At 43.5% G+C, this 13,989-nt stretch overlaps 1 protein-coding gene across 1 annotated transcript in view; it reads right to left on the reverse strand.

Annotated features, from left to right (window-relative positions):
* The window catches only part of gpc3 (glypican 3), an 83,665-nt gene that overhangs the window by 68,207 nt on the left and 1,469 nt on the right, over window positions 1-13,989 (reverse strand). Inside the window, exon 2 of the mRNA XM_037461692.2 lies at window positions 4,887-5,048. Within this exon, the coding sequence (XP_037317589.2) occupies window positions 4,887-5,048 (162 nt within the window). The remainder of the gene's footprint in view (window positions 1-4,886; window positions 5,049-13,989) is intronic.

Here is a 13,989-nt window from a genome sequence, read left to right on the forward strand (position 1 = left end):
TAAAATATGGCAAGTGTGTGTGTGTGTGTGTGTCTTGCGGACGCTGCAAGTTTGTCGAGCCGTGGAGAGTGCGGGTCGCTCGTTGTGTTTATGTGGGATGAAAAGATACGAGCCTCCTTTCAAGCTCCTTCGAACTCCCGCTCGTTTACAGAGCGTGGCCCAAAGTGAGTTCAGAGCAAAGTGGAGAAAGTTCTCCCGCCTCGCAGGGACGAGTGAAGCCACATACAGATTGCCCTCATGCTGCCTGAAAGTAGTCCAAGTCAGACCTGTTTTTCGAACACCCAACCGAGCCGGCCTCCTATGGGCTCATTGAGTCATTCCAGGAGCACCAGGCTGGCTGTCCCACTTTCTTCTTTTTTTTCCAGCGGATATCACACGGACTGTGATATCTGCACGGACTCACGCTGCTCAACTTTCCTTGCCACATGTTTGACTACATAAGCAATTGGGCCAACCCTGTCCTCTCATGTTTATTAACCGGGTTGGTTCTTTGGACTCGAGTGAGACTCCCCTTGGGCTGCAGAGGAGCATCGAGCTGTGCTGAAACTGAGCAGACCGCTGTCTGTCAGGAGAGGCTCGTTTTCCGATGTGTCATTTCGCACAAACCCCACACTAACTAAATAGATTTCGCCTGCGCTGCGGATCCTATACGTCCTCAAGTTGTTTTGAAAGAAGTCAAATAAAAGCTTGTCTCATTAACAGAGGATAATCTAACTTTTGATCTGGAGGCTGGGGGATGAGCAGGGACATAATCGCCTGGGAAATAACAGCAATTAAAGTTGCCGGTCACCCACAATGCCAGAAGTAGTTTTTTGCTGCTTTCTCCACAAGCAGAGGATACAAAGAGGAGATGGGTGAGAGAGAGGGGAGGGTATAAGTTGTACAGGTGTAATCACACCAGACATAACTCTGCTCTCATGTCTTTCCAAAGTGTAAAGACACTGGCCCCTTTCGCACAGCGCGTTGGAGGCAGGACTCTTTTGCCTCGGTTCTGTGTGAAAGTCACCAATACGGAATGTAGACACAGAGTTGGCAATCATACGCACAACACGCACGGTGCTTGGATGGCATGTTATTAGCGTGTGCCGACCAGCAGGAGGCTAATAAAAAAAGAAGAAGAAGCTAACGGAGCAATGTGAAACCCCACCTAAATGTTTTGGTTCAGTGTGAAAAAGCAAAGACGGCAGAAATGTGGAATCTCAGTGTGAAAAGGGGCTCTGGTTTTGTAGGGCTTGGTTCAGTTAACCTCCACACATACAACACTTCACTTCTTTGTGTCTCGCAAATTAGAGTAGGAAATACTGCAGTGCTCAAAAAATAATAATAATTCATTCAATAGTCAAGCAGCAAAAAATGAATTAACTTTGGGTTTGTGGTTAAAATGGTAAATGAAGTAACCTCATTTTTTTAATGGGCTAAAGAGTAGAATGCAACACGTGTCTTAGAAAATACATAAATACTTATGTCCAACAAAGAGTAGATTTTGACACATCAGATAGATCATGGCATTTCTTAAACAGAATGAGGAAATGTTTCCCCCCACACACACACACACACACACACACACGCTTCTCATTATCTCATCTTCTCTTCCCCTCACCTGTTGCTGCTTTCCCTAATTAGACTCCCTATTTCTAGTCTGCCTCTCCCCATTGTTCTCCGCCAGATTCTTACCTATGCAGCCTACGTGTCAGAGTTGCTGTCCCTTGCCCCGCCCCGTCATGCAAGGCAGTAACCCTCTGCCTTGCCCAGCCTCCTGCTGACGTGAGCCGACTGGTGCGCTCCCCATCGGCCTGGACCTCGCTCGCCACATTCACCGGGATTCCCCGCTGCCAGGCAAGCGCCCGTGTTTTTCCGTAATCCTTTAAAGAGACTTTCTGTTTGAAATCGCCCTGTGGCTGCCCAAGTTCTGTTTGGCCTTGACCTTCCTTAGTTGCTTAAAAGAGACTTTACCTTTACCTTTGCATTTGGGTCCTCTCTCCTGCACCTTCATCACAGTAGTAGGTACTTGGACAGACTGGTTGAAAGACAATGTTTAACTTTATATTTCTAACATGTTTTACTACTTATTTAATTAGTGCAATAACATTTTGCATTTAAGAACTTTTCTGTTTGTGACAAGCAAACTGATGTTAATGTGCATAATCAACGTTGTCAACGTTGTGCCCTTTTAATACTCCTACACTACAATCATCCCGTACCCCCATGACTAAGAAAACGTCATGTATTCACTCCTCTCTAGGCTGCTTAGTGATGTGCAGCAATGATGTACACTCCTCAGAAAATATTGGACTCCATCGTTTATTTTCTAAATTAAATTCTCGCCATGCACGAGATCTGCTTCTCATTTGAAAAGATTAGATTTAACAATAGCCATCCTGCACAGCTTCAGAGATTCTCATTTTGAACTAAATTGACAGCATCAGGCCATCGAGCGCGAGGCAAGCACAGCACACGAGGGATGATGATGTTATGATCTCGCTGATGTGAATCAAAATGAAATCCCAAAGTCTGTTCCATATCGGAGTGGATGCTGCAGTTTATCCATTACGTGGAGGATCGGATCACGCTCATTAGATTGGCAAACGGTATATGAGGCATTCTGTGCTAGATCCACACACACATCATTAGAAATTCCTAATGCCATACCTATTTCCTGGTATTGATCTAGAAGAAGCTTTAGGTTAAAGCAGCCCTTCATCTCACCACTTAAAAGACAAACATAGGGAGAGAGAGACATTTCTTTTTCGATTGTTTGGAGAAGTTGACTTCAAAAGAGTGAAAAACTCTGGTGGAGTCTGAGGCTTGGGAACGCGGAGCAGGGCAGGTGGAGCTGCAAGGAGAGAGGGATGCGGGGATAGAGAGAGCACTCCGAAAGATGGGAGATAGAAGAGGGGAAACCTTTGATCTCTGGCAGAAGCGTGCCTACGGAGAAAAGAGATGGAGGGCGGCAGAGAAGATTGCAAACAAGGCATGCACTCAATTCCCAATAGCAGCACGAACACAAGGCAGAAGGGAGAAAGAAGGAGAACGAAAAGTCACACAGATTGAGCGATGCAGAGATCGGGAGAGAGGATGACAGGGTCAGAGAAAGAGAGAGAGAGAAGAAAGGAGAAAAGAGTGAAAATGAAGTGAAACAGATAAAACCAGGATGTTAAAAGGATTTTGGTCCAGGGGCTGTTTGGGGAGTTCTCTCAAGCCCTATGCTAAAGCAATTAGCATTGAACCCCTTCTAGGAAAGTGCAGCCAAACCGCAGCGGCAGTCTCTAACAAAGTTAGTGTGCAACAACCAAGTCAAGCAAACCCCATGGTCCCCATTAAACCTCCCGTTTTAATTGGCATGTCAGGATTGGGGCTGCTTGTACCAACTCCTGATTGTACCCAGTGAGCGCACACGCCCCGCTTCAATCGGAAACCCAGAGAAAGTAAACAGAGCCGCTGGATAGAAAGGGCCTGTGTAGCGGGACAACAAAAGCTCAACATTAAATGTGAAAGGGATATTTCTTTCCATCTGTTGCTCATATGGCTGCACTGTTAAACTGTTAATGTTATGTACGCCTTGGTTTTCAACAAGTTTACTTGAATCCAGTTGCTAAAGTTGACTGTCATGTGAAATTAAAGTTTTGGTTAAAGGGAGTCGATGCAATCTTGTTTGGAAAGTTAAAGAATGACATTACAGTAAAGATTATTATTATTAGCACAATTAATATTAGGTAGACGAGTAGCAGAAGGCTTAATGGCCATCGCTCTCTTGGCAGTGACAACACAGCTTACCTTCCAGCTAATTCAAAAGTGGGCAAACAGGTGAAGTTTGGGTGGAGCTCAGGCCAAATCAAACCTTGTTGCCACCAAGCTAGCTAAGGCTAACAAGCTAGGTCGTGAGCAGCCAGCTAACTCCAACGTGTTGCCTGTTGCTAGCATATAAATCAAAATTACATTCCTCCTGCTTTCTTGTTGCCAGAGTCCTCAGTCCTGTGAGATTCGTGTAAATAGAAAGAATCGAGAATGAGTGACACCGTCTGATTTACTGATGCTTGCCTGGAAGGCCTCCATTTTCTTTTATCCAACACGATGCACAACCACAAAGCCAGTTTGGCTGTTTAAGGTTAGTGACGGCTCCCAGCTTTCATTCAAAGTGGAACTATTCCATTCATTAATAGGCATTATTAAAAGGTCTTTGTTGCAGCTTGATTGACAGTTTTCTTAAGCGCCTGAGAACATAGATGAGAAATTTGAGAAATGAGAGGAGCAGCATTCATCAGGGGGGATACTGATTTAATAGAGTGTCACAGTTCCTGCTGACTCCACCGTCCACTCAGTAGCTTTCAGTAGTCACCTGCCTCCTCGTTTCAGCTGACAGCAGTCAAACTTCAGGGTCTCCAGGTTTGATCATTCCTACTCCTCTTACATCAACTAGAACCAGTCACACCAGTCCTCTGACCTTGCTCCCCTGAGTGTGATTCCCAGTTCCCACCGCTGCTGACAGGCGTTCTTCACACTGTAAATACATAACAGCCTCCACTGACTGCAGTGCGCCCGGATCTCCAGAGGCTGACACTCTACGGAACAACATGTCTGGCACCAACAACCAGACTACATCTAAAGTCACTTTAACCACATGTCCCTCAGCCTGTCCAACATTTAGTTGAACAGCAGCTGAGCAGCTCTTCCCTGTCTGCGTGCATTACCCCTTCTGCTCTATTGTTTTTTGTGTGTGTGACTCACGGTGTGGAGGAGTGAGCCGCTGACGTGAACAGGGACGTGTAGCCAAGAAACTGGATACCTACCGTGCCGATGTGAGGCCGTCAGTTATCGCTTTAGAAAAATGCAATTGCGGTGGTGAGGATTTTCTGTGCCAGTTGAGACCAACTGTGCTCACTGCTTACCTTGGAATATGGCGGCGTTCTGGATGATGAGGCGTTTGAGTTGAGCACTGACAACCTGCAGACCAGACTCCAAGTTGATGCGCGCGGCTACCTGATACCGCTCCTCCATTTTCTTTGAACAGCAGGTCGGGCCTTTGGTTTGGCAAACCTGCAGATCTGCACCTGGCAGATCATCAGCAGAGACAAGACAGAAGGCTGGATGAGCGAATACGAAGGAGCTGCAAAACCATTTCATTTTTAAAAAAGAAGAAGAAGACCCTCTTCCTGTGCATGAAAAAAAAAAAGATTCAGTTGCATGCTCTGCATGCTAAACATAGGAAACTCTAGAGCAGATTCTGCCGCATTAATGAGTGTGTGGAGAGGCTGTTATATTTAGCGGGTCTGATTTCAAAAACAAAATGTAGTAGAAAAAAAGTGTTTATTTATTTAACTTGCTCATTCAAGCAATACTAATCATTGTTGTCCTCGAAAATCAATTTGGTCAACAGAAAGTTTTTCACACGAGGCTCAATAAAACTACAGTTTTTCGGGTGACAAAAGTGAGAGGAAGGAGCAGTTCGGCGCACACACAGGCAAACCAGTTCACAAGTACCAGTTTACAACATCTACCAAACTAAGCAACATTGAAGGGATCAAACAACACTTCTGCACCTGGCCGCTGACGTTACACGTCGTTTACGCAGATGAAGCTTAGTCGAAATCCCAGAGCTCTTTTAAAAGGTGAGGATGTAAACCATGTTTCGGCATACAGGATTAAGAACAATTCATTTCAATTTGAAAAACACAACTAAATCTTGTTGACGAGGGCGATAAAGACCGTGTCGTTGGTGTATATAGCCTGACTAAGGATAGCGAGGGAGCCTCAGCTGCTGCGACAGCCATGACGAGTGAACTGCAGTTTGGTGTCACGAGGCACTTGGGGACATCCTTTACAAAAGAACCCTTCTCTCACAGCGGCGACGCTGTACAACATGTATCATAGACGTTCAAATAAGATACTGTAGCTCAATCTAAAGTTGCCGTGACTGGTCCCTTTGCAGGGGAGGAAACTACTCAAAATGTAAGCGGCAGTTCTCCCGATCCTGTGTCGAGAACACCGCTATTGAAAGAGAGAGGTAGTGGAAGACACGCTCTCTATACACAAGCTATAGATTTCACTGCCTTTTCCCAAGTCACTCCTCTAAAACGATGCACACACAAACATCAGACAGACATAAATAGGCCACAACCATCTGATGTTTAAATACAAAGAGGAGCTCTCTCCCGTGTGGCTGTTGAAAGCTTCGGGCGGGAGGCTGCAGTCGTAACGCGCCAGGCTGCGTCTACCAGTTGTCAGTGGGATCTGCTGCTGCCTCAGAGGCGTCAGTGACAAGGGCCTGGTGGATGGAGTGGTAAACAAATGTCAGGGGAGTCTGCCAGCCACTGGTTGGGATGCAGGGGATAGGGGGCCAAGGCTGGGGGGGTTAATGTGGAGGGAGGGCCCGGATATATATATATATATATTATATTAGAAAATCTTGATAACAAGCGTGTCAAAAGACAGACGAAGGCGTTTGTCGAGACGGAGGGTTCGTCATAATATGAAATGTGAATCTCTCTTATTTGAGGATTTGCCTCTCCTCAAACAATAGATCCTCAGAAACAAAAGCCAGACTGCAACAAAGAGAGCAGCAGGCATGGGGGGGAAGTTAAACTAGCAGGAAATGCAACAGTGTGGCAGTCCTCATAATTAACAAGTGCTGGGAAGTGGAGCGGCGAACTGCTTTAAGATGGAGTGTAATGAGTGAAACAGGCAATAAAACTGTCACATGGCACCTTTTGTATGCGTACTGACAGGCTTAATATCTTAAATCAATACCAACAAAGGACTCCTGACAGATAAGATCAAGCTAATTTCAGACTGCTAGGGCCTAAATTATTAAGCTGTCAATAGCACCGTAGGTGGGAAGAGTGCGCACGGTACGGGGGAGGAGACGGGGGATTTAGCAATTATCTCCCGCAAAACAGACAGTCGCATCTGCACAATTATCGTTGCTGATTCTTTCTTTTTTTTTTGTAGATGACGAATGTGTTTCATTACACCGCGCCGAGGAGTAAGTGAAGGATTCGACAGGAAAAATATTCCCTGTGGAGCTTCACAAATAATAAAAATCCCACCGTCTAAATAAAGCCTTCTTTCTGACTGACAGGTCACTTGGGGACCTACTTCCTACTTTTCCTCTTTGCTTTAGGCGGAGCTCTCTCATCCCCCTTATCTCTCTCCTCCTTATTTTATTTATATATATATATATATATATATATATTTCCTGTCATCTCTCCAGTTTTGTTCCGAGCACGTTTCACTTCACCTACCTTGAGCTTAATGGCTACTGGGCACCGTCAGCACGTGTTCTATCAGCCCCGTTATTGCCTAATTACGGTTCTTCTGGTGTCCTGATGGCCATACTCTCAAAGAAAACTAAGACCGACAAGGTGCAAGGCCGGCAGCAATCTGGCTCCAAGGTGAACCCTTTAAATAATTACCTTTAATCAATACCGTGAACTGGGTAGACCGGGCCGTTCAACATGCAGAGCAGCTGTCGTTTTCATGAGTGTCGAGGCCTTAATGGCTTTTTGAAAACGTATTGATCGCCCTCCGTTTTGTCGCAGCCTTTTTAAAAAAACATTTTTATCAGGACGATCCTTTATTGCTGCTTGGCTCGTAAAATAAAAGTTTCTCTTGAAATGTCAGGGGTGAAAAAAACTCCAGCGGGGGCTCCCACAGTCCTGTTTGCACGCAGAGAGGGGTCCTTTCACATCTTTAACAAGCTCTGGGACTCCAAGCCAAGGGAACTAGGGGGCAGCCACCGATACACTGTGTGTCTCTCGGCTTCCCGACGCCAATTAGAAAGCTACACTATGCAAGTTTAATAACCAAGACCATGGGGAAAAAACAAGTCGTATTAAAATATAGAATATGGTAAAAGCCGTTCATTACAGGCATAAATTATGCATCAGTTAGTGGTGTTGCGTGGAAGCATGTGGGACTCCTTGGCTTCCTTCCGGGCAAAAAGAGCCAGCGTCCTTTTGTAGAGACATCAAACGAATGTAGACAAAACCCCATATTACAATCTTCCTAAGGAATGATAATGTCATAATGTCAGTATTTTCTGGCTTTGCTGACTGCTCCACGTTGAAAGTGTTTGATGAAGCAACAAGTTGAGAGCTGGGAGCGTGACTGTGAAAGAGCCCGGACTCTGTTGTCTGAAGAGTACACAAAACAACGAGGCCGCAAACAGGAGCGCCCTTCATTACAAAGAGGGCTGTTTCTAAGGAGGAAATGGGAATCGACAGCACAAATTGCTGCTTAACGAGACAAAAAGAGCTCTTGCGTCAGGTCAAACTTATCCACCTATCAACAACAGCAGGAGCGTTTGTTCTTTTGTTGTTGTTTTTTCTGTGATAAACAGACAGGTCACCTGACCCCGCCGCTAATTAAGAAAGAGGTCTAGGACCTGCCGTTGGTATGCTGCTCTGCAATATCAAACAACATGAAAGCAGAGGCAGTTCAGGATTTTGTGAAATGTGCTGGGTCGCCTTGGTAGCAGAGCGGTTGCGTCCACACACAAATCCGATAACAACCTCCAGAGTGCACAATACGACAAACAATATAGTTGGGATCATCTTCCATCGCTCTGTTTGTCCTCAACTCCTATGGAATGCCGTTTAATTCAAAATTAAATAAATGGTACTTTTATTTCATAAGTACACATTCATTTATTTCATGGTACTTTTATTTCATAATGCCACTTTTATTTCATAATGCCACTTTATTTCATTTCACGTTCTTATATGCAAATCAGGGGGCGTGGCTATCTTTCACATTCAGAACAGACAACAGCCGTGTGCATTTATTTATTTAATTTTGAATAAAACGGCATTCCATAAACAGTGGCGGCTACATTTCAACTGTTTTCTTATTAATGCCATGTTCCTCTGGATGGCGTTTACATCATTATTATTTTCCTTTTTTTATTTTGTAGGAACAATGTAGCAAAGGAATGATATCAGCATTGCCAGTAAAAATATAATTATAACAGATTAAATTGATGGAAGTAAATTAACAAGTAGTTTAGCTGCAGTCTGCTCCTGCCTGGACCTTTTACTCCCCTTTACCTGTAGTTATTTATTTTTTGAATACTGCACACAAGTAAATGTACACAATGAGCTCTGGCGGAATAAGCCTTTTCCCTAATGTCCTATCACCACCACTGCAATGACATGCACGGCCTCCAGAATAAAACACATGTAAAATAAATGTAAAATAAGTGCCAGCTGCCAGCTCCGCCTGGTTCTATCCTTCCATTTAGTGAGACTGTGATGCTCCACTATGAATCAGGTCAGCTGCTGCCGTCCTCCACACGGAATCATGTCCCGGGGTAAGTGCTCTCGCACATACACGACTACCCGGCGCCGGGTGAACCGACACCCAGCCTCCATTTTCTATACCGACACTCCAACCACCCACAGCAACAACAAAGACATGAGTGATACTCCTCCAGCAAAATTCCGTTTTGCACATCTCTATCGTATAATGTTGGGTGTTTGCTTTTTTTCCTGCCCTCGCTTTCTTATCATGTTGGCAGAGTGAAACTTTTGTATTTTGGTGTTCTGCCCCCTGGCGCTGCATGCAGTGTTATTAGAAATCTGCTCTGCGTTCCTGCGGACTTCTCTGAATCAGCCACCTCCCCCACACCATACAGCATATCGATACAGGCTACTTCATGGCTTACCATCATCACACACACACAGATGGAGAGATAGAACACGATACTTTCACCAGTCACAGCCCAGCAAGCCATCCTGAACATTTAAGTTTTCTTCAATCTTTTTTTTAGCTGTAGGACTCAATCGTGTTAAAGTTTTTAGTTTCACTTTTTACACATCTGAATGACAACCTTGAAGTTGTTCTGTATCGATTAAAGGGGTGATGGATGTATTATGGATGACTCAAAAAAAAGGGGACCCAAAACTGAACCAAGTGTGTCAGAAGTGGTTGCATATTTCATGATTTTGTGAAAATGTAAAACAAAAGCTCATTACGACAAAAGTGGAAGCGCTGGAAGTTATGAAAATCCTACCAAAAGAACAAGGTGGCTCCATAACGCTGTCTCATTTAGGAAATTAAAATTTTAAATTTTCATGCATCACTTAAATATTGTACCTACCGCTGAAAGACAGTTCAATGTCATTGCAGAATATAATGAACAGCAAAGATCACTGGAAACATGAATGTAAAGTTTGTGCGCATTTGTCTAGTGAAAAACCTGGATATTATCTATTCAGGAATGGAATGTGACATGACAGGTTTTTGAGGATTAAGAAATATCAGAAGCAGCTTCTTGTATGTGGATCTGCACAGAAATCCTCCACAAACAATAATGTGTCAAAGAATGAGTGAAAGGCAATGAATCAGTGATCGACAATGATGTAATGTTTGGTAATACAAATGGATGACCACTGAAAAACACTACATTAATACTACTACTCCAACTCAATGCTGTCTTGTTAGTGCCGGTCATAAGCTGGTAAAGTAGGTAGTCGAGATCATTACAGGCCCATTGCTATGGCCAGTATTCTGTCAAAAGTCCTGGAAATAATCTTAATGGACAGATTAAATGAGTTTATCCACTCCTCAGATAACCAGTTTGGCTTTAAAGCCAAACATGGCACTGACCTGTGTATATGTGCCTTAAAGGAAATTGTAATCAAATACAGAGATCAAAACTCATCCGTTCATGTGTTTTATTGATGCCTCAAAAGCTTTTGACCGTGTTAATCATGGGAAGTTGTTTTAGAAAATTGAGTCAAAGCGGTGCCCCCAAACACATTGTGAGAATACTGGCCCACTGGTACGCCCACCAGACAATGCAAGTAAAACGGGGCCAAAGTGTCTCTGCCCCATTTGGGGTCAGCAATGATGTCCGACAAGGAGGGATTTTGTCCCCAGTCCTTTTTAATTTATATATTGATGATCTTTCCAAGCAGTTGAAAGCCTGTAATACTGGGTGCATGATTGGTAATGCCTTAATGAATCATATTATGTATGCAGATAATCTTGTGATTGTTAGCCCAAGCAATGCTGGTCTCCAGCAGCTCCTTAATACATTTACTGTCTATGGTGTGGAATATGATATAAAATACAATGCCAGTAAGAGTGTTATTTTAATTTGTAGAGCAAAAGAGGACAGAATTCTAAAATTTCCTAATTTTAAATTGTCTGATAATTACATTGTTGCCTGTGATACGGTAAAATATCATTTTTATTACAGAACGGATGACCGATGATGATGATATCTATAGGCAATGTCGTAAGATGTATGCACAAGCTAACATTCTTTTGCGCAGATTCTTTTGCAAAATGTATGTGTACAGATGGAGTGAAGACGTCTCTAATTAAAGCTTAATGTACACCACTCTATACTGCACACTTGTGGTCCAATTATAAAAAGGCAAGTCTACAGAGACTCCAAGTAGCTTATAATGATGCCATGCGAATATTGCTAAAGAGGCCTAGATGTTGTAGTGCCAGTGAAATGTTTGTCACTGCGAGAGTTAACACTTAAGAAACCTTATATATGAATGCATCTGCCGGGTTAACATCTCTGAAAATGTAATTATCCTGGCTTTGTGAAATATAAAGTTTAGCACTTCACACTACAAGTCCCAGCTGTGGAGACATTGGTACAGTTGTTTGTTCATAAGGCCTTTGTAGGTCGATGTACTCAGCTTGTGACCCTGTTTTTTATTTTATATATATATATTTACTGTTACTGGACCTTGAGTGTGTAATAAAGAGTTGAATTGAATATATATATATAGTTATATACATATTTATTGATGTACTGGATTGTTTGAATAAGCGTGAGCTACGAGGACGCGCCAAGCTGTCAATCTGCAGAGCGTTAAGGTCCGGCCCCGCTGAGAGGCGTTCACTAGTTTATCCACAGTTAATGAAGAATGAACGTGTGGAGTTATGGAAGGGATTTACGCACACGAGCCTTCAGGCACACAGAGATTCTGGGCTTTATGGTAAGATAAAAAGGGCCACACTACGTCCTCTGATGGGCCTGGCTCAATGTGTGATGTGGGGATATGTGTTCTTTAAAGCTTGATCACTAGAACATTGATTTACAACTAAATGCGTTGCAACCCATTTCTGCCTCAGTAAAAGCACTCGGATTGGACATTAAGTACTGAACTCACATTACATTTTACTGCAGTAGCTCCTAAAGGGGGTCCTGTGATCTCTCAGGCTGGGGGGGGTTAGCATGTCTGCAGAAAGACGTGCAGATGGAATTGTTGACTGCATTATGTCAACACATTGGAAATCAAAAGAAGAGGCAGGTTATCTATGTTTCAGTCTCCCTATTCTCACAATGGTTTAGTTATGTCATCAATCCTATCTAGAACGTGTCTCAATGGGACAAAATATTTTCTAAAACCAGACAAAGTTGTCGTCTTAACAAATGTTTGTTATATTGGTCTCCCTCGTGGTTGCATGACTGTGTGTACCAACAGAAACAATAGGAGCAAAATCAGAAAAAAATTGTTCATTTTCAATCAAATCCAATCAAATCATAAAGGTAAGGCCCTCCTATTCGCCACAAACTCCTTTGATAACGATGGTAAAATGCATGTGAAGACACAGATTTAGTTTTACATCCCTAATGCTCAATCAGAACCCAAATCGGTGCAACTCTCTTTCATCCCTAACTTCAAAGACAAATTAAAAATTAAGTTTATTTAGGGAAGTATTGACCCAGTGAGCATTTTTTTGGTTGAAAAGACGTTGAAAATATTCTTCAATATTTACTTTTGGTCCACTTCCTGTTGAACGCTAGCATGCACCAACCTAGCATGCTAACTAGCTAACTATTGGACACTAACGCTAACTGGCTTACCAAAAATAACTTCCCTGTATCGAGTGGGCAGCACAAGTAAAACAGCTGGTTATAGTTCCAGGTGTGCTTCATTCAAACACTGACGTACTTACAGAGTATTGGAGCCGGTAGCCGTGGTTTTATCAGCCCGCTCACGTCGCTCTGCTCCCGGACACGCTTTCCCTCGGAAGCGCTGCAAGCGTCTTGCGCATGCGCGTTACAGATTATGCCCGCATTATTATGTCCTTAAAGCACATTGGTAACGACACACAGTCTGTATTTCTATATTCATGACGTTTTAAGAAAAATATGAAATGCGTTTAAATCACGTCTCTAAGTAAACCAAATTTCGCCGACCAGTTCATTCATTATTATGATAATATTGATGATAATATAGTCTCTTTCAACCTTGCGTTACAACATGACACATAAGCAAGAAATTTACGTTTTTCTAGCACGTTGATGTTTCACGCACGTTTAGGCCGACGTTGAAATGATGACGTTCAGACCTCATTTCAACCCGATTTCAACCATATTTCAACATTGAATTTACGTCTTGTGCTCACTGGGGACACCCAAAACAGAAGTGGTGCATCATATTTATTTGCGGGATTTAATACCTCATCCATCTCGAATCACTTTGTAAACCAAGCTAAAAAACAGACGTCATCCAGTCTGTGGAACAAAGAATTACACGTGTTTGCCGAGCTGCTCAAACAGCTCAAACAGAAGAAATGGGGCCAGCGGGTTTTCAGTGTTATACATCCATCTAAATCTACAGCGATGTGATTTGTTGCCATTGGCCACTTGATAAAGCACCGTGGTACTGTATGCCCACTTCATAAAACCAGCAATCACGCTGCAGCAGAGGAGCCGCGGGCATCGTGGGAATGTGTAAACCAAAGTAGCTCTTAACCGGTGAGGATGAATCGTCCCTCGGCTGAGTGCCGGATTGATTTCCGGGGTGAGTAATGGTTTTGAGCCACCTGGTGTGCACGCTGTCCGGCTCAGACTGACCCTTCAGTGAACGTGCACAACGTGGGCTTCTCTCCCTCAGATTGTGTGTGTGTGGAGGGGGGGGGGTATTTATTTCGGCCTACCACCGTGACTTTAGGTCAACTGCACGGAGGCCTCTGTGGAGGGTGCGTGATTAAATATGTATGTACAGTACATAGAGATGT

Source organism: Pungitius pungitius, chromosome 2 (genome assembly GCF_949316345.1).
Source record: "Pungitius pungitius chromosome 2, fPunPun2.1, whole genome shotgun sequence".
Classification (NCBI taxonomy): Eukaryota; Metazoa; Chordata; class Actinopteri; order Perciformes; family Gasterosteidae; genus Pungitius; species Pungitius pungitius.